The 20847-nt window shown below is 50.8% G+C and overlaps 2 protein-coding genes and 2 long non-coding RNA genes across 4 annotated transcripts; 1 reads left to right on the forward strand and 3 right to left on the reverse strand.

Moving 5' to 3' along the window:
• On the forward strand, positions 1-6542 carry LOC135977709 (uncharacterized). The gene is made up of 3 exons (XR_010595133.1): positions 1-89; positions 194-298; positions 3732-6542. It is a non-coding gene; the product is annotated as an uncharacterized LOC135977709 (long non-coding RNA).
• Positions 6543-10223: 3681 nt separating this feature from the next.
• On the reverse strand, positions 10224-16266 carry LOC135977714 (uncharacterized). The gene is made up of 4 exons (XR_010595135.1): positions 16091-16266; positions 15747-15816; positions 14141-14200; positions 10224-12996 (listed from the first exon to the last, which is right to left on the reverse strand). It is a non-coding gene; the product is annotated as an uncharacterized LOC135977714 (long non-coding RNA).
• A 1753-nt stretch (positions 16267-18019) lies between these two features.
• Positions 18020-18946, reverse strand: LOC135977713 (protein maestro-like). The gene is made up of 2 exons (XM_065578959.1): positions 18616-18946; positions 18020-18259 (listed from the first exon to the last, which is right to left on the reverse strand). Exons 1-2 carry the CDS (start codon positions 18712-18714, stop codon positions 18083-18085), a joined length of 276 nt encoding a protein of 91 aa, XP_065435031.1. The 5' UTR covers positions 18715-18946; the 3' UTR covers positions 18020-18082.
• Positions 18885-19872, reverse strand: LOC135977712 (maestro heat-like repeat family member 5). The gene is made up of 3 exons (XM_065578958.1): positions 19741-19872; positions 19482-19596; positions 18885-19136 (listed from the first exon to the last, which is right to left on the reverse strand). Exons 1-3 carry the CDS (start codon positions 19869-19871, stop codon positions 18885-18887), a joined length of 498 nt encoding a protein of 165 aa, XP_065435030.1. The 5' UTR covers position 19872.
• Positions 19873-20847: the final 975 nt, after the last annotated feature.

Here is a 20847-nt window from a genome sequence, read left to right on the forward strand (position 1 = left end):
TCCGCCCCGCCCCCGGCGCTAGGCGGCGCTGTAGGGGGCCGGCAGACGGAAGATGGCGGCGACCATGGTCCGGCGGCTGCTCCGCTCAGGTGCGGCCCGGTTCCGCGCGTGGGGAGCCGCCCGGGGCCGTTCCCGGCGTGCGCTGGTCCCTGCCCCAGACGGGCCCCGCCGCTGACTCGTGTGTGTCTTTCAGGGCCGCGTCCGGGGCTGTGCGGAGCCGGAGGCCGGGAGCCGGGGGCCGCCCCGCGCAGAGCGATCGGCCATGGCCGGGTGGCGGTGGAGCTGGACAGCAGCGCCGGTGAGGGGCGGCCTGAGTGTGTGTGTGTGTGTACAGTGCTGGGGGGGGGGGGTACAGCGCCTGGTGGGATGTGTGTGTGTACATGTACAGCATGCTTTGTGTATGTACGTGTACAGCCTGCCGATGTGTGTACAGTGCGCTGGGCTGTGTGTATACATGTATAGCGTGCTGTACATGTACAGCCTGCTGGTGTGTGTATGTGTGTACAGTGCACTGGGCTGTTTGTGTGTATGGCACGCTGGGTGTGTACGTGTATGGCACGCTGGGGTGGGGTTTTTTTACAGATACGGTGCTCTAGGGTCTGTCTGTGTGTGCGTGTACAGTGCGCTAGGCTCTCTGTAACAGTGCTATGCACGATGCCTATGGTACAAAGTGCTGACACTTGGTAATGGATCCAGAAAAGCTGCTGTGATTGTTTTAACATGCATGTGACTTGTCTCCTGCAGTGACTTAGGCCTATGGGCTTCTGCACGTACACTCGTTTGGATGAAGGAATAGGCCTTAAGCCCTACCACAGTTTGCCATGCTGATCTTCACAAGCACACCTCAAATAATCTATATCTAAAGTACACAGTGCGTGTCACTTCTATGTGTGAGCACTGCCAGTCCTACTTGGATGCCTGTCAGTGGAACGCAACCACAATCAAGGGAACAATATTTAAAAGAAAAATCTAGCCTCTCCACTCCAGCTCCTGTCTAATCTGTTTTAGCCCTCTTGAATACAATCCATACCAGTCCTTTTTACAAATTTTTGTTACTTATAAGTTTTTCTTTTTAAAAATGAGCCAGTTTAAAATGAAATCAGAATTTAATACAAAATATGTTGAGGCCTAAATTTAGAAGATTATAATAAGACATTTAAATAACAAATAAATATGCTGAATCCATGACCCTCTCTAAAAACAAACAAACAAAAAAACAAAAACAAAAATCCCACTTTGAATTAAAAGCTTCTTTTCTATATAAAGAAAGAGTCAGGGAAAGCATCTAACTTTTTAAGTCAAGTTTCAAAAATATGGTACAGTTGGTTAGCCTAGGTCAGGGGTAGGCAACCTATGGCACGTGTGCCGAAGGCGGCACGCAAGAAGATTTTCAGTGGCACTCACACTGCCACCAGTCTGGGGGGCTCTGCATTTTAATTTTATTTTAAATGAAGCTTCTTAAACATTTTAAAAACCTTATTTACTTTATATACAATGATAGTTTAGTTATATATTATAGACTTACAGAAAGCGACCCTCTAAAAACATTAAAATATATTACTGGCACGTGAGACCTTAAATTAGAATGATTAAATGAAGACGCGGCACACCCCTTCTGAAAGGTTGCTGACCTCTGGCCTAGGTAATTTAGGTAATTTCTTTTCAAGAGACATAGGCGAGACTAGAATTTTAAGCCGCAGTTACTTTCACTTAGGCATATTTGAAAATTTGCTCAGACCAACCTGAAATAATCAGTTTAATTCACTGACTACAGTTAATCCCTCTATTTAATAAATTATTTAATTGTCAATGTGAAGCATCTTTTGATAAGAGAAGATTTGTTTGTGTCTAAAACATTTAAGGTTGTCTTGTTTAATACAAATACATTTTATATACTGTTTTGTTTGTTTAAATTCCAGTCACCATTCTAATGCAGATTGACACAAAACATGAGCAAAAAGTTAATTATCTAGTAAATAAGCAATATATCATTCACCATTTTCTAACATACTAAAAGTGTTTGGTTAATAAGAATCTGAAAATATTAAGCTATATAATTCCTTAAATGTATATAGTTATGGTGTACACTTCTAGGTAGAAAGCAACAGAGGGTCCTGTGGCACCTTTGAGACTAACAGAAGTATTGGGAGCATAAGCTTTCGTGGGTAAGAACCTCACTTCTTCAGATGCAAGTAATGGAAATCTCCAGAGGCAGGTATAAATCAGTGTGGAGATAATGAGGTTAGTTCAATCAGGGAGGGTGAGGTGCTCTGCTAGTAGTTGAGGTGTGAACACCAAGGGAGGAGAAACTGCTTCTGTAGTTGGATAGCCATTCACAGTCTTTGTTTAATCCTGGTCTGATGGTGTCAAATTTGCAAATGAACTGGAGCTCAGCAGTTTCTCTTTGGAGTCTGGTCCTGAAGTTTTTTTGCTGTAAGATGGCTCACCCTCCCTGATTGAACTAACCTCGTTATCTCCACACTGATTTATACCTGCCTCTGGAGATTTCCATTACTTGCATCTGAAGAAGTGAGGTTCTTACCCACGAAAGCTTATGCTCCCAATACTTCTGTTAGTCTCAAAGGTGCCACAGGACCCTCTGTTGCTTTTTACAGATTCAGACTAACACGGCTACCCCTCTGATACTTCTAGGTAGCAAACAGATGTACCAAATCTACTGTAAAGTGTCTATTTAGTTGTAAGTCAAGGTGTTTTAATGGGTATATCAACTAATGAGTGCATCTTTCTTTAGAAAATAGCTGAAATACAAATGCTGATTTAAATCAGTCCACCCTGGAAATGCCACAATGCATATTTTCCCAGGACTCAGAAGTTCAGGTTCTAACAGAATAGCACAGCTATGGGAATATGTGTAGTAGTTACTGGGACTGACTACTGTAATTAAGTCAGTGTTAAACTTAACTAACCCTTTATAAATTACTCATAACTTTACTCAGATTCCTTTTTGGTTTGAAATTTCTTAGGCTCTGTTTCCGTCCAAAAATAACATTATTTTAGTGGGGGTGCTGTGTGCATGCGCGTATGTGCTGTGAGAGGTTGGGAACAAATATATCCCTCTCAGCACTCCCCTCTTCTATTCCAGCTGGAATTCTTGCACGCACGTGAGACTGTTTCTGTATTGTTTTTTATAAACACCTGCATTGAAGGCTGAACACAGTCTTGCATCACCTGACACTGCCATTAATCAGGGAAAAGATATGAGAAGCTTAGCATTATTGCAGCGTTAGGGTTCTAATCAAGCAGTCAAGTCAGGAACTTCTGGAAGTTACTTCTATTGCGTGTTTAATTCTGCTGTGGTGCACATGTATTTTTTGTGTGTCTCTGTTTTGATCATTAGCAGAGTGTTGAATCCATTTAATAAAATATACAGGATATACACTGTGGCAGAGTTAACATTCTAGTTCAGAGTTCAAATTCAAAAATCATCAAATGTTTGTTGATGACTTCTGAGCACTTGATTTCACGGACTTAATTTTCATTAACACGAGGCTTTTGGGGATTTCCATTTGGGAATAAGGATGGCTGTGCCTGCTTGTTCATACACTGCCTCCAATTTACTGACGCTTTTCCTTGATCAGTCGGCAAGGGTCAGTGTTTGTATTGCCAGTTCCCCAGCAGAGCTAAACATGCCAAATCTGTTGGTCTAGGGAAGTGGATTTGTTTTCGCTTTTTAAGTGTTTCATGATCTTTTGTCTCTCCCGTTTCTGTAGTCCCATGAAAGAGTGAGCAAGCGGCTGCACCAGCGGTTCCAAGCCTGGGTGGACAAATGGACCAGGGAGCATGTGACCCGTGAAATGGCAGCTGAGACAAACAAGTGGCTAATGGGAGAAGGGTTGGAGGGTTTGGTGCCCTGTACCACTACCTGTGATACAGAGACCCTGCACTTTGTGAGCATTAACAAGTACCGTGTCAAATACGGCACAATATTCAAGACACCGTAAAGTCCCTGAGTGAGGGAAGATCACGTGGTGTGTGTATGTGTGTGCGTATCAAGGAAACGAGGAAGATGCCTTTCTTCCCTCACTGTGTATCTCCGTAACATGGCCAGTTGACTAGTGCGAAGCTGGTACAGCCTGTCACCAGCGGGATTCGGTTTAGGAAAACGGATCTCTACAACCCTAAGCTGGAACTGTTGCCAACAGGCCTCTGACTTCAGCGTGCACTGTGGAGGGAAGGACCCTTTTCAGAACTGAGTGATCCTAGAGAAATGCAGCTAGCTCATATGCACCAGCACTTCTGAGACTAACTCCTCAATGGCCTGAACTTCAAGGGAAGAGAACTGGATGTTGCATACATCCTGACCGGAGTGGTGCATTTAAAGTTACATGCTCAGCTATGTCGTGAAACCCAGAGGTGCCTATCACAACTGGATTCTCCTCTGTTAGGCTGCTGCAGGTTTGCCAGGATCTCACCCGGGGTCACCCAGCTCTGCAGTCCGGCTGTCGAGAACAGCGTCTCCTGGATCTGACCCTCGACTCCTCCCTCCTTCACCCTGCTGGACTCCTGATTCAACCAGCTCAGATTGGTCTGTCCTTTCTAGTGCCAGCGGGATTGTTTTGTACCTGCTTCTTTACTAGTCTCTCCTAGGGCCATGCACCAGCTTTTCACACACATACGCACACACAGCAGAAACAACACAATTTTAACATGTTCCCCTTCCTTTTTTGTAAATAAATGTACATATTGTCAATTTTTTTTCCTTTTTTTATTAAAGGAAATATGCTTGATGTGCTAGCATAACTGTACCAGCTTCTTGTGTACCATAGTACCAGGTGGCTTGAGAGTTAGTACCAACAAACAGACCTATGGAGACATTTATTACACTTTTTACCAAAGGGAGTTATCGTTGTAGTGCTTTTGTGTGGAAACTTTTCTCTCCTTTCTTTTGTAAATAAAAATACATCTTGGTTCTTATTGAGGAAGACACTCGCTCACCCACAGCCCTGTTCCTGTTCTGAAAGGCAGCATGCAGCATGCAGTTTGCAATGGGGAGAGGAGACATTTGACCATTTTATTATTGGCTTCACAATCTGAGGGGAGAAGGCAGAGGCAATGTGTGTGGTTTGTGGTGAACATGACCATGTTCTAAGCAGCCTGTTAAGATATATAAATATATATTATATAATTTTTATTTTTATTTTATTTTATTTTAAATTTTTTTTGGTGGGTAATTTTTATCCACCTGGTCTTCCAGCTCAGAGAACCTTCGCTTTTGGGAAGTGTTGCTGAGCTACCTAGCTGGGGTTGATTGTGCTTATGTATTTTCCCTCTCAGTATTGGAGAAAACATCCTAAGTATCAAACCAGTATTTCATTAGAGCTGCTTTGTGTCTATGTCTGTGTGTGTGTGAGAGAGAGAGAGAACGGCGAGGCGGGTAGGCTGTGTGATGCATTTCACTAGTGAAATCCACAAATGGGATATATATTTTTTTAAGCATAGAAGTTTAGTGCTGGCAGATATTTAAGCATTGGAAGATATTGGTTTTCAGACAAGTTGGCATGGACTTCGTAAGCCACGACAGACCCAACTGCACTGTCTCTCCTCGAAGGAGGCATCCTTTCCTTGCACAAAACAATGCTGCCAGTTGTGCCCGAACAGCTTCCGTTGTCCCAGCTGGAGAGCTGTGAATGCAGCTCTGCTGTTTTTCAAAGTCCACTTCTGAAATCTGTCCCAGGGATTTCAAGCCAGCTGGTTGTCCCCTCAGAACTGAGTTCTCTTCCCTTCCCCGGCAGAGAGATGGAGAAATTGGGGAGAGAGGGTCGGGGGAGGGCAATCGCTCCAGCCTTTGTGCAGCCTGGGAGAGCAGAGTGGTGAAAATGCATGGCCTATAAGGGTCACTAGGCATTGGCAGCCAATGTACAGAGAGTAATTCCAGCCATTGTGATGAATGGGAGCCTCCTATGGAGAGAGGAGAAGAGAGTAAAGAGCCCACGGGGGAGTTTTCAGAGTTTGCCAGCAATAAGTTACCTGTCCCGTTTCTCCTCCTTTTGCTGTGTTCAGACAGGAAGGGGGTTTTATTGTGTCCTCTTCCATTTCAAAGGTTTTACACACGCTCCCCTGTGCCTCACCCCACCCTCAGGTGTTTCTTTTTAATATATGTTAAAGCTGATCTGGAAGTGGAAGTCAGGATGATTTAGACTTTACCAGCTTGGAAGTAACAGCTGCTGCTGCTTTGTGGGTGTTTTGTCCAAGAGTCTGTGCCTGCATGTTATTTGAGCGGAATGGGGTTAACATGGCGGGATTCCTGCTGTTCAAGGTACCCAGGAAAAAAACCCAATAAAACACAAGGCGATCTCCTCCTGCAGCAGGGTTTTCACCTACAGCTTTCATCCCTCCCGATGTCTGACTTCTGAGCTCCAAGCTCTGATCCCAGCCTGTACAATAGCAAGATTTCTTTTTACTTTAAATTGCTTTTTGTATTCTGTAATGTGATCCTTGGCCACCTATCCATGTGATGATTTCTATACAAATGTTGTAAACTTGACTGTAGTGCAGTATTTCCATTAAAATATCAGGGCTAATCATTGTGTACAGATTTTTCTTCCTTCTTGATCATACACAATGAGATTTTGACACACACTCTCCTGAGGGAAGGGAGGAAGATGCATCTGATGGAATCACTCCTTTAATAAAAACAGAAGTAGAGGTAGTGGGAGAAAATGATAGACCTGAAAGTTTGATCTCTGTTTAAGACCCTCACAAATGACCAATGTTTGACTTACCCTAACAGATAAATTTAAGGGTATCGCCTCTGGATTCCAGATACTAATTTGTAAGCAATTCCCAGTTCCTGTTCAGAGGTTATAAACTCTTTTTATTTTGTAGCAGTTGCAACATTCTGTGGAGACCGAGAGCTAATAATTAGCCACCTCTTCCACTGGAGTTGGGAGGTCATCCCAGCTGCTATAGATCAGAACAGATAAGGAAGTTATCAGTCCTGTAAATTTCAGTTCCACTAAAGCTGTGGGGGGAAGGGGTTGGACCCCACCCCCCAAATCCCTTGAGTCATTCTGGGAAATGGGGTAATACAATTTACCAGTCAGTGGAAATGTAAAAAAAAAAAAAAAAAAATCTCCCTCCGTCTTGTTAGCAGCAGGGCTGTTAAATAACAAATTAATCCTTTTTGGTTCCTTAACAAATTAACAGTTCTCTTTAGCCTGATTCTTTTTTGATTTACAGCTGTCTTCAGCACTCCCTTTGCCTACATCCAGTGCTTGGAGATTGAGGTCTATCACAAACACAGTCATGGTGTTTAGGGCCACTAAACACCCAGCCCCCTGGACGTGAACGTTGCATTTTTTTAGCCTAAATGGTAACATTGCACTTTATATGGCTCAGTATTTTGTGGAAGAGTTTAATAGTTTTTCCTCCCTGCTTTCTGTCTCTTCCCGTTGGGTGAGGAAGCCCCATGAGGTAATTGTGTTGTATAAATACACAGGTAGAACTACCAGAAAAGCTCAACCAGCTGTCATTGGGTATCCAAAGCCGTAAGCTAAGGAGCACTGAATACAGACTGTAAGTCTATTAATAACGAATCGGGGGACCCGAGAGATGCAAATAGTGGCAATGTCTGAAGGTGCTCTAAGTTACTGGATAGCCTGTCTGGTTTTCAACAGTGCTTTGAGCCTCCCTTTGAAGTCACCCCTTTTGGACTCTGAATTTAGGGATGCCATAGAGCACAATGATCCCTTCTGGCCTTAGAAGCTTGTCTGACTGCCTGTATAACCCAGAACTTCCCCCAAAACATTCCTTTGGAACTGCAGCTTAAAAAAAAAAATCCCCAAAAGATGCGTGTGGAAGTGCAGCCCACTGCCCCACATGCATGTCTGTAAAGCTGGGCTGTTGGAGTACTTTCAAGGGAGCCAGAAGATCTGGTGAGTGCTGTCTTGACTCAGTGACGCTGCCAAGCGTGTTTGTGTGGCCAGACCAGGAGCACTGCAGCGTGTGCAGCTTCCTTCACCAGCAGTTGGTGACAGGTCAGCAAAGGTTTGTGACTTCAGGGTAGCCATTCTGTGTCTCCAGGCAGTTTCTTGCTTGTCTCTGTAAGGGCTGCAACATCTTACTGAAGGCTGAAAATCTGAGGAAGCATTTGCTTCTCTGGTGCTTAAAGCTGCAGCGCTGTCAAAAGTTCTAAAGAATCTGTTGTTCCTTCCCCTCCCAGGCAAAACCAGATTTCTGTATCTAGGTCAAGCAAAACAGCTGCTCGTAAACCACCGTGTTTGCCTTTGCACTCTGTGATGTCCCTGGCATGCTGGATTAGTGACATGGTACTTGAGGCAATTAATCCTGGCATTGTCTGGTAATCAGAGGAGTTTCACCATGGGGTGATTTAAAACTTCTCACTCTCAGCTTCCAGGAATTTGACGTTTCGGCCCGTAAGCAGTCCCGTCTTTGACACACATGGAGACTTTTCCTAGTTGTGTGGTGTGACGTTATTGATATAATCTGGGACCATATAGATCATTGTTGCAACCAAGGTCCTGTAGTGGCATGCAAATCTTGTATAAAGGGGGTCAAATGGGGTGTCTAAGACAAGGTTATGGTTTACTGGTTATGATTATGCTGTCTATATGTGTGTATCCATTTTGTAGTTGAAGTTATAAATATTGGCTCTATACTGTCTGTATTTCAAACTTATGCTATGCTGCTGGGTGACATCCCAGACAAATTTCAGAGTAACAGCCGTGCTGGTGTTAGCTCTGCCTAGCCTGCTTGATGGCCCATTAAGGACCATCAGCTATACAATGGACCCATTGAGAGAAGGCAAGTATGCCTTGAGACTCAGCAAAGTATGCAGGAACTCGCCCATGTGACTCCAGACTCCATTTTGCTGTAATTTTCCACAGTAAGAACAAAGAGGTGTTCTTACACCTGGAAAAGACTATATAAGGCTAATGCCTCATCTCCATCTTGTCTTCAATCCTGCTTCATACCTCTGGAGGAACTTTGCTACAAGCTGAAGCTTTGAACAAAGGACTGAGGACCCATCCCAGCGGGGGATGTATTCCAGAGACTTGATTTGAACCTGCAGTTTATTCCATCGCTGCTGCAAGCCTGAACCAAGAACTTTGCCATTACTGTATGTAATTGATTCCATTTAACCAATTCTAACTCTCATCTCTATCTTTTTCCTTTTATGAATAAACCTTTAGATTTTAGATTCTGAAGGATTGGCAACAGCGTGATTTGTGGGTAAGATCTGATTTGTATATTGACCTGGGTCTGGGGCTTGGTCCTTTGGGATCAGGAGAACCTTTTTCTTTTACTGGGGTATTGGTTTTCATAACCATTTGTCCCCATAACGAGTGGCACTGGTGGTAATACTGGGAAACTGGAGTGTCTAAGGAGATTGCTTGTGAGACTTGCGGTTAGCCAGTGGGGTGAGACCGAAGTCCTCTTAGTCTGGCTGGTTTGGTTTGCCTTAGAGGTGGAAAAAAACCCAGCCTTGGGCTGTAACTGCCCTATTTGAGCAATTTGTCCTGAGTTGGCACTCTCAGTTGGGTTCCGCCAGAACCGCATTGTCACAGGTAGTAGAGAATCTGTTGGAAGTACATGTTCCCAAGGCAGCTGTAGCACCTCTCTCCTAAGCTGCTTTCTGGAAGGTGTCCCAAATGAAACCTAGTCTCTTTGGATTCCCCTAGGAAGTGGCTGTGTAGTAGAAGCAGTCTATTGGTCTTCCAGGAGCATGTTTATAAAACATCACCTCCACGACTGCAACCCCACCCTCGTATCTTCACATCCAACCAGCAGAACTTGCATGGAGGAGGGAGTTGGCTTTGTATTGTCCAAGCATTATTAAAAGTCTGCCTTGTGTGCATTTACCCTATTTTGGACCCGGATGGTGCAGATACTGTATTCTCATTCTAGATCAGTGGTTCCCAAACTTTAACAACCTGTGAATCTGTGAAGGCTCCTTCCCCACTCTGATCTTTAGGGTACAGATGTGGGGGTCTGCATGAAAACTTCTAAGCTTAACTACCAGCCTAGATCTGGTCCCCTGCCACCACTCCCAATGGGCTAACTCCCTTCCCTGGGTAGCCTTGAGAGACTCTTCCACCAACTCCCTGGTGAACATAGATCCAACCCCTTGGATCTTAAAACAAGGAGAAATTAACCACCCCCCTCCCTTTCTCCCACCAACTCCTGGTGGATCCAGATCCAATCCCCTTAGATCTAAAAACAAGGAAAAATCAATCAGGTTATTAAAAAAGGCTTTTAATTAAAGAAAAAGGTCTAAATCATCTCTGTAAACTCAGGATGGAAAATAACTTTACAGGGTAATCAAACTTAAAGAGCCCAGAGGGACCCCCTCTAGCCTTAGGTTTAAAGTTACAGCAAACAGAGGTAAACACCTTAGCAAAAGGTACATTTACTAGTTGGGAAAACAAAGATAAAACTAACACGCCTTGCCTGGCTGTACTTACAAGTTTGAAATATGAGAGACTTGTTCAGAAAGATTTGGAGAGCATAGATTGATGTCTGGTCCCTCTTAGTCCCAAGAGCGAACTCCCCCCAAAAACAAAGAGCACAAACAAAAGCCTTTCTCCCACCAAGATTTGAAAGTATCTTGTCCCCTTATTGATCCTTTGGGTCAGGTGTCAACCAGGTTACCTGAGCTTCTTAACCCTTTACAGGTAAAAGGATTTTGGAGTCTCTGGCCAGGAGGGATTTTATAGTATTGTACACAGGAGGGCTGTTACCCTTCCCTTTATAGTTATGACAAAACCCCTTTCACTAAAATGTCAAGTCTTGCGAACCCCTTCCTCAAAATAAATATTTCCAGGGATTTTCTCCTTTACCTGAGTATAAATTATAAAAACAGTAATCTGGGAAATATAAAATTTGTTTTGATGACAAGCTTATTACACACTTCATTATTAATTATTATTTATCATTACAGTATTTTATTACATTATGAAAACGGCAACACTCTTCCAAGATCTTACTTTCGTAGCTTGTATCACTTTGAATAAGTCTGTTATAAGACAAGGCTCCTACGTTTCATGCTGTTTCACACCTGATACTCCTTGATGAAGGTATTTAAGAAGTCAACTTAGAGTTCCTTCTACACAAGCATTCAGGTCTTGAGCAGTCCAGACAAACAACGCACGTTACAACAAAGCTTAAACTTGTTCTTCCTAATAATTTTAAAAACAATATTAGCTGCCTGTTTAATTTTAAAAACAGGAAAAAATATCCACCTCCCTTTGCATTTCTTATAAGGAGTTTTGAAGTTTAAATCTCAGTGTGATAGAGATGCTTGCTTTGATCTGCTTCGCTCTTGGACGTCCAGGGGCTCCGGGCTGCTGGCCCCATGCTGCCCGGGGTTCCTAGGGACAGCTCTGTCCGCCATTAGGGAATTTTTTCCCCACGGACAACCTGTAACATTTCGCGAACCCCAGTTTGGGAACCACTGTACTAGATTAATTCACCAACACTGCTGCTGTACGTCTGATGTGCAGCGTGTAGTCTGCTGAAGAGCAGATTCAATACGAGCTGTGGCTTCACTCTTCTCTTCCCTGAGCTCTCCTACTGAGAGGTGAACAAGAGAAGTTTGTTCTTGCTTTGAGTCCAATAGCTTGGTGCATTGTTCAAGGATCTCCTATATAAAGATGCTACTTATCATCTGTCTACATCTTTATAAGGCCCCCATCAGTGCAGTATTTGAGTGCCTGTTTCCGCCCAAGTTGCATAACCTCTCTGCCTGTTTACACAACAAGGACATCTATCACTGTCTTTAATGTTGAGAAGGTAAGAGTTTGATTTCAGGTTTTGGATGAGGACAAAATGGAGCCTTGATTACATGCCAGGCGTCTGCTCGTGGAGGTGAGGCTGAACATGATGATGATGTTTTTTGGATTTGCAGCGTTCGCCTCTGCAGCAGGTTGCCCAGCTCTACTGTCCAAGAGAGGAAGCTCATCCTGGGCTCATGTAATTTTGATCCCGCCCCCTCTTGATAGGGCTGCCTGCCAGAGGTGAATTCTCACTGAACGATACCCTCCGGGCAGCCTGCATGTAGCTCAGAGGTTCTGGGGAAGATTTGTTGAGGGGCCAGAGAAGGCCAAGCCTGACTGCTGCTGCTTGGCAGGCCACTAGCCTTTTCTCCTGAGCCTTGGTTCCCGGAGGGTATACGTGGCAGCCCCCTGTGCCGTTGGCCACTAATCTCTTGTTTTTCTGTTAGGCTCCATCTAGAGAGAACGGATTGCAGAGGGCAAACTCGAGAGGTTCTGGACTCCTGGGACCTGAATCTTAATGTTTCTCCACCATAGGCAGGTCGGGGAAATACCCTTGTCTCCCGGGTTCCCTATTTAGTTCCCTAATAAGTCACTGGTGATCAGTGTGTGTGCCTAATAGCCCAATTCAAGAGCTGGAGCTTCCATCCTCTTCCCCTCGGTGGAGGAGGAGAAGATGGAAAAGTCCTAGACATACAAAAAGGGCGCCTTAGAGGTGAGTGAGTCTGACCACCCGTTCATTCTGTATGGTGCAAACTGAGCTCGAAAGCCTTGCTTGGTTGGCAGGTGTATGAGTGAGGCCTGTGGAGCCAAATAAAAGGCTCCTGCCCTAGAGATCAGAGCTCGGGTAGATCTTGGTGAGAAAGAGACCCCTCCCTTCTGGAACTCTGCAAGGCAGTAACCTGGGTCTCCTCCTGCTTTCTCACAGGTCTGTGCAAGTGCTCTCTTGCCTATATGGGGACATCTACTGGCAGCCTGCCCATTACTCCTGCGGTGGCTCCTTCTGCTGGACTGTTTCAGCATTGAACCCTGACCCAAGTTTGGTCTGAGCATGTTCAGTGAGTATGCGCCCATCTAGGCTACGTCAGCTGCTGTTTTACACCCCATCTTCCATAGGCTTCCCTCATCCACACAGCAGCGTGGTCCAGCCCATATGATCAGCCTGCCTGTGTGAGCAGAGCATCTAAGTAGCTAGACCTGTGGGAAGAACTATGCCGGAATTTCTCTCCGCCTGAATCTTTGTCTGCAAAGAAGGAAATGGATAACAAAACATGAGTTTGCAACATGCACTTATCTTTAAAAAGCAGCCAACTGCATTGGTTGTAAATAGGGAGGGTGTCAGGAAATGTGGGGAGAGGAGTTTACTGGAGTGAAGGAAATTCTGGCTGCAGCAGCCTTATTCCCCTCTTGCTCAGTGGATTGGGGCTGTGAGAAGTGACGCAGGGTCTGCTTGCGGCCTGCAGTTCAGCCTACGACTCTACGCCACCCCCTGCCCACCCTTCTTGGGCTGACTGCAGCCTCTCCAGGTATTTAAGCACCAGGCCTAGGAGAGTCTGCTCAGCACCTGGCTGGGTTCTGCCTAGTGAGCAGCTGGCAGGGTCAGCCTCTGACAGAACGAGTGCCCGTGATGCGGGGGAGGGGTTGGACTGCACACTCCAGCCCTGGGATGTGTTTCCTCAGCACCTGGCTCTGTTTCCTCAGCTCTGGTGCAGCCCTTGGGGGCATGATCAGCTGTTGAAGGCAGGGAGACTCAGAGGTAGAATTTCGTATCCCCATAAGCATAGCTGGGGCTGGGCTGGGGGGTTGGGGTGGTGTCAGCTGCTCCGTGCGTGCAGGGGCTCTTGGAGCTGCCACTTGCAGGGGGCAGGCAGCAATCCAGGCTGGGTTCTGCAGAGTTAGCACCAAATGAGGCTCAGAGGAACCCCCGGCCTCGCCCTTGGCTGGGGCTGCTCAGAGTCCCTGCCCGTGGCACCGCGGCTGGTGAGGGATTAGGGGGAAAAGTCTCCTCCAGCAGCCGGGTCTCCCATAGGAGGTGGTTTCCCTCCCTCTTGTGGAGTCCACCCCCTCTCTGCTTGCCCCTGCCCCCTGCCTGCCAGGAATAACTCACTTCTGACTCCCAGACCCTGCTGACCAGCCATGGCTCCTGCCTGGGCCAGGATGGGAACACCCCACAGGGCAGGGAGTTTCAAACTATAGCCGGGGAGAAGATACCCCAGAACCAGCCCCGAGGGTTTTCTCCCTGCTCCTACGCTCTGCAGGTCACTCCAACTGGGTTCTGGCTCCCAGCCACCGTGCGATGTGGCTGCTGCCCACTGCCCCTAGATCCCTGCTCCCATTTCCCCCCGCCCCTCCTCCCAGCACAGCAATACCCCTCAGCCGTGACTCACAGCAGGGTGGGCGGTCCAAGCCTCCTGCTCTTCTCTGGCTTCAATTGTCCATCATGTATCCTAGGGGAGGCAGGCGGGCCTGGTTATTTAACAGCATGCAGGGCACCAGCCACCGCTTGGATTTCTGTCTTTCAAGGTGCCCCCCATCCCCAATCCGTCCGGGCAGAGGAGGGGAAGGAGCTGGGTGGAGAGTCAGTCCCCAAGATTATTGCCCCACAAAGGCCAGGAGAGGTGTTGTGCACACAAGCCCCACTGGGAGTTGGCGTGAAGCACAGTGTGGCAGAGCTGCTGCCCTGGCTCTTTGCCTGCATGGCTGGTGGTAGCTGGGGTGGGCAGGGCTGTGGCTTCCTGTGAATCTCTGCCCTCCCTGTACAGGCTGCAGGGGGACCTGGCTGGGGCCAGTGCCTCGTGCGGGGTGGGGTGCGGGGGAACCAGGGTGAGACCTTTGGGAGGCAGGATCGCTCCCTCGGGCCTGCTCCTGCTGCAGGTGCCAGGCTTGCCCAGGGCCAGAGCAGAGGAGACCCTCTGGCCGCAGAGCCCTCTAGCATCTGGCTGCAGGGAGTCTTGGTTCCCCCTTTGTCCCAGGGAGATGGTAGATACACTAGAGGGTAGGGATCGGATACAGAGGGACCTAGACAAATTAGAGGATTGGGCAGAAAAAAACCTGATGAGGTTCAACAAGGACAAGTGCAGAGTCCTGCACTTAGGATGGAAGAATCCCATGCACTGCTACAGACTAGGGACCGAATGGCTAGGTAGCAGTTCTGCTGAAAAGGACCTAGGGGTCACAGTGGACGAGAAGCTGGATATGAGTCAACAGTGTGCTCTTGTTGCCAAGAAGGCTAACGGCATTTTGGGCTGTATAAGTAGGGGCATTGCCAGCAGATCGAGGAACGTGATTGTTCCCCTTTATTCGACATTGGTGAGGCCTCATCTGGAATACTGTGTCCAGTTTTGGGCCCCACACTACAAGAAGGATGTGGAAAAATTGGAAAGAGTCCAGCGGAGGGCAACAAAAATGATTAGGGGTCTGGAGCACATGACTTATGAGGAGAGGCTGAGAGAACTGGGATTGTTTAGTCTCCAGAAGAGGAGAATGAGGGGGGATTTGATAGCAGCCTTCAACTACCTGAAGGGGGGTTCCAAAGAGGATGGAGCTCGGCTGTTCTCAGTGGTGGCAGATGACAGAACAAGGAGCAATGGTCTCAAGTTGCGGTGGGGGAGGTCCAGGTTGGATATCAGGAAAAACTATTTCACTAGGAGGGTGGTGAAACACTGGAATGCGTTACCTAGGGAGGTGGTGGAGTCTCCTTCCTTGGAGGTTTTTAAGGCCCGGCTTGACAAAGCCCTGGCTGGGATGATTTAGCTGGGAATTGGTCCTGCTTTGAGCAGGGGGTTGGACTAGATGACCTCTTGAGGTCCCTTCCAACTCTGATATTCTATGATTCTATGGGAAGGAGCGGGTGGGGGGGGAGTTGGGTGTGGTTGTGTGTGGACAAAGGAGGCCAGCCCCAACCCCCTGTTAGCAGTGTGCATGTGGCGCTGGGCCCCGGACTCATGGGGCAGGGAGGGATAATAGGAAGAAGAGCTCCAGCTCTTTTCTTACCTATCAGCTGCTGGGCAGCTGCTGCTCTCAGGGCGTCCTTCTTGCTCAGTCTCCCTGGGCAGTCCTGGAGCTGGGAAGCCAAGAACCCAGTTAGTCCCAAGCCACACATCCTCCCCAGGCTGAGGGGAGCTGCCTGGTAGGGAGGTGAGGAACCCCTGGCTGTCAGAGCCCTCTCCCCCTTGATTCCTCCCATGGGACAGAGATGACTTGTACAGGAGCCATCCTCAAGGGTGGGGGATGGGGCTGAGTCAGTGAGGGGGCTCCCTGGAGCAGGGAAGCTCCCTGTGTGCTTAGGTCCTCCCACCCCCCTGTCCTGCAGGGCCCACACCCCAGAGCTCACTCACCAGGATCCTGCAGGCTTCGCTCAGGAAGGCGGGGATGGCAGGGGCCGCCCCCTCGTCTAGCTGGCTCCGCACGAGCGTACGCAGGGGCTGGTAGCTGAGGAAGGGTGCGCACTGCAGCAATGCCACCCTGCACGCCTGCCAGAGAGGGCGAGAAGGAAACTGGTTGAGTCCCTGAGCGCAACGGGCTGCCAACTTGCAGGCTCTGTGTGGCTTGGGGTGACTCCGCTGTGCCGGAGCAGCAAGGAGCCACCTCTTTGCAGAACCTCCTCTGGCCTGACGGTTGTTCCCCAGGCCCCCACAGCCCCCATCTCCAGCTTGGCTGGGTTGAGGGGAGCCAGGCCTGAGTGCTGGGGCCGCGGAGGTACACTCCTGGAACAGGGAAGGGGCCATTCCCTGTGGGTCCCCGGTGGGCGGTTAACAGCACTGCCCGGTGACCAACGTACTTGGCCTCCCCTCAATCCCAGGCACTATCGGGGGCTGCTACTCGGCTGGGGCGCGGGTTGTGGTGGGATTGCTGCAGGAGGCTGGTCATTCCCAGACAGGAGCTAGCACACAAGTGAGGGCAGGGCAGCAGCAATGGAGACCCAATCGGCCTCAGCGACCTGCCCTTCCCTGTGGCCCTGCTTGGGTTAGGTCACTTGCTAGGGGCCAGAGATAGACCTGGACCTGGCCACTAAACAGGGCAGGCTGTAAAATGGAGCCACAGCCGCGGAGAGGCTGGCTGGGCAGGGAGGCTGGAGTAGGGTTACCATTCGTCCGGATTCCCCCGGACATGTCCGGCTTTTTCGGGTTAAAAATAGCGTCCGGGGGGAATTTGTCAATGTCCGGACTTCCCCTCCTCTTCCCCCCCCCCCCCCCCCCCCCATGCAGAGCGTGCGCGTGGTTTACAGACGAGCCGGGGCTCCGACAGCCAGAGCCAGAGCCCTTCCTGCACTTCCCCCCGCCTCTCTCCTGAAACTTGACACCACTCCCCTCCTCCCCCTCCTGCCTCTCCCTCCCTGCATTCACAGATCGCCGGGCTGTTCCTCTGGAGCTCCGACCCTGCTCCCCTCCCCCGCTGTCGAGCGCGCTGCTCTGCAGCACAGTAAGGGGGTCAGGGGGTCAGAGAAGCGGCAGGGAGGTTCTGGGGGAGGGGGTAATCAAGAGACAGGGAGCAGGGGGAGGGTTGGATGGGTCAGGGAGTTCGGGGGGGGGGCTGTCTGGGGGTTGGGGGTGTAAGGTTTTGGGCAGTCAGGGTACAGGTGGGGGGGTCTCAGGAGGGGGCAGTTAGGGGACAAGGAGCGGGGGGGTGTTTGGGAGTTCAGGGGGGGGCTGTCTGGGGGTTGGGGGTGTAAGGTTTTGGGCAGTCAGGGTGCAGGTGGGGGGGGTCCCAGGAGGGGGCAGTCAGGGGACAGGGAGCAGAGGGGTTTAGATGGGTCAGGAGTTCTGGGGGGGGCTGTCAGGGGGTGGGGGTGTGGATAAGGGTTGGGGCAGTCAGGGGACAGGTAGGGGGTAGGATCCTAGGGGGCCAGTTAGGATGTGGGGAAGGTCTCAGGAGGGGGCAGTCAGGGGACAAGAGGCAGGGAGGCTTAGGGAGGGGGTGGAGTCCTGGGGGGCAGTCAGGGGACAAGGAGTGGGGGGGAGGGTTGGGGGTTCTGAGGGGGCAGGAAGTGGGAGGGAGTGGAAGGGGCAGGGGCGGGGCTAGGACAGGACGGGGCTAGGACAGGGGCGGGGCTAGGGCGGGGCTCCTCCCGTCCTCTTTTTTGATTGTTGAAATATGGTAACCCTAGGCTGGAGGTGCCTGTGGGGAATGGAGGAGGAGAAGGAAACCCCACAGATCTACCCCACAGCTACACTCTGAGGGCTGGCAGAGCTCTGTGTGGGGTGGGGGAGGGCTGGATTAGTGGGGGGTCCTGGGTGCCACAGGGCAGCACTGAGGAGATCTGGGGCTTGGAGGGGGGAGTTTGCACCACCCTTGCCATGTTGTTAGAATGCCCCCAGCCACCCCTGCCCCTATGAGCCCTCAGCTGCACTCACCTGGGCCACCTGGGGGTCCCCGTCCTGTAGGTGGATGAGCAGTGTCCCCATGCTCTTCTCCACCTCAGCCCCAAAGAGGGATGACTTCTTGGAAACAAATTTGCTGAGGTGGCCAAAGAGCTCCATGGAGGCCCGCCTCAGGCCGCTGGTCTCCTGCAGACAGGGGGCGCAGGGTGGTTAGAGGGGACAGGCTCAGGCCCTCACATGCTTTGGGAATCAGCCTGGCAGCTGCGGAGCCCGGAGAGGTTTCAGCTAGTTCAAACGACAGGACAATTCTCTGCAAACTCCCCTCCTTCCTGCTGGGCCCCAGGGCTGCTGAACAATTGTGTGCCCAGGGCCCAAGAATGATTGCATCCTGCCTTCCCTAGCAGAGGAGCTGAGCTGCCCCACAAATCCAGAAATGTGCCTGCATCGGACACTGAGCCCCCTCCACGGGAAGGCAGGTCCTGAGCACCTTCCCCTGTGGGGTGCCCTATAGCGCCATGGGGCCTGCCCTGCTTGGTACTTACATCCTCAAAGAACGTTCTCGCCTGCAGGGCCAGTGGGACGGCGACGTGAGCCTTCAGAGGCGCCTTGGGGTCCCGCAGCATCCAGCAGAGCCCTTCCATGGCTTCCAGAACGGTGCGGGGGTCGCAGCATTCGCACACGGCGCGGACAAAACTCTCCAGGATCTTGTCTCGCTTTTTCCTGACCTGCAGAGAAGGGGTTGGACGCCGCTCGGTGAGCAACGCTCTGTCAGCCTGAGTGTAAGCAGAGTCCGGGCAAGTCAGCCTACAGCCTAGTCTGCTCCATAGGAGCCACAGGCTGGGGAGAAGGGGAACCAGGCGCTTCCTACCCAGCCCTCTCTGCCTAGTCTCCTGCATTCCAGACCCACCTTGTCCGGGAACTCAGTCACTGCGTTCCTGAGGCCGTGCAGCGCTCTGCCTCGAACGTGGATGTTGCTGTCCTCTGTCCGTTGCAGCATGGCCTTCACAACCTGCTTCCGCATCGCCTTGGGCTCATTCTCCATCAGCAGGGGGCTGCCGAGGAACTAAAGGGACCGAAAGGAGCTGTCAGAGAGGGCTGGGCGAGGCCAGGAGGAGCAAGGGGAAGGGAGTATGATCAGGGGCCAGGAGGTGACATAGATCCGTACCGACTGCTGTTCACGAGGGGCTGGCTTCAGCTGAGCTTAACAGAAGTGACATGTGCAGGGCAGAACGCTCCCTCTGCTTCCAGTGGGGTGCTCCCAAATCCCACCACAGAGCCCCCAGCAGAGGGATTAATTTACAAGCAATACACCACCGGGACCATCTCTCATTGGCTGACCAGCTATTGGCCCCCTGTTCCATCAGCTTCTGGGCCTGGCTAACCCTCCCCCCTGGTCTTCCAGGCTCACCTCTGCGAACAGGGCGGTGCAGGCCATGCGTTCGCCCTCCTGGCTGGCCTGGAGGCTGGGAAGGAGAAGCTTTGGGATGCTCTTCAGGGCCAGGTTTGGGTGGGTCACTATGGCCCTGGGAGAGAACAAGAGTTCCTGTTGACGTGTGCATGACAACCCTGCACATGCCGGAATCCGGCCCGGTCCCGGCCACCCCCTCCCATCTCTGCCCCACTGGGCTCCAGAGCAAGAACGTGACTCCTCCAGCCTCTGTCCTCACCTGCTAAGGAGAGTGAACCCCTCGGGCTGGGCCTCCTCCAGCAGCTGCCAGCCTCGCTCCTGGTCCATTAGCTCCACAGCTGGCTGACTGCCCCTGAGGCGCAGCACCCGCGCCAGGGCCTGCACGGCCATGCTGAGTATAGAAGGAGGCAGGAGATGGTGATGCAGGGATTCCTGCTCTCTGGGCGGGGTGGGGGCGGGCAGGACTCCCTTGCTGCAGCACTGAAGGGATCAGGGTGAGCCTAGAAGCTGCCCCACTTCTGCCTTTGGTTCTCCCCCCGCAACTGTGGGGGCAGGGGGGAGTGTCTGCAGATGTGACCTTCACTCTCCTCCAAAGATGTGAAAATTGCCCCGCCCCGCCCCGCCCAGGAAACTGACCCTGGGGAGAAAAGTACATGCAGTGCCCCCCTGAATGCCCTGCTGCCCTGAGCCCTGCCCCCCAGGGCCCACTGCAGAAAAGGGGTGAAGTGGCTCAGTGACAGGCCGGGCCTGTCCCAAAGCCTTCAAAGTAGACAGTAAATAGAGACAGCAGCCAGCTCTGCCCTGCTCCCCAGCTCTGCTCCCCCTCCCCCCGCCCCCAGCTCAGCTCCCTCATCACCCTGCTGAGCTGCCCATTCTGAGGAGCTCTCTGGCTCCCTGAGTATCCGGGGGCAGTTCTGCCCGCTCCTAAGCACGAGAAGCCTGGCTGATCTGAACCCTCGGTCCCCCGAAGGTGTCGGGGGTCCCTGGACAATGAAGGTCCAAGAAGGAAGCTTCCCCCTCCTAGGGGCTAGCCCAGACACTGCGTGGGTGCTGGGATCCATTGGCCCCACACATTACCACACTGGGCAAGTCCTGCTGGGCTCCCGAGAGGTGCCGTGCCGGGGGGCAGGCGATGGCGAGGAAGCAAGAGGCGAACAGGTCGTCCTCGCGTCCCTCCAGCGTGTCCGCTTGCCCCAAGGCCCCGATCAGCTCCCACAGGCCGCATGTGGTCTGGAAGGGAAAAGATACAGTCAGAAGACCGTGGCCGTGCGCAGAATGCAGCCGGGAAAGAGGGCTGAATGCCAGCGATGGGAACTTACCGCCGGGGGCAGCCGGGCTGGCTGGGGGCAGCTCCTGTCCTGGGTCT

The sequence above is a fragment of the Chrysemys picta genome, unplaced genomic scaffold, assembly GCF_011386835.1.
Source record: "Chrysemys picta bellii isolate R12L10 unplaced genomic scaffold, ASM1138683v2 scaf15, whole genome shotgun sequence".
Lineage (NCBI taxonomy): Eukaryota > Metazoa > Chordata > Testudines > Emydidae > Chrysemys > Chrysemys picta.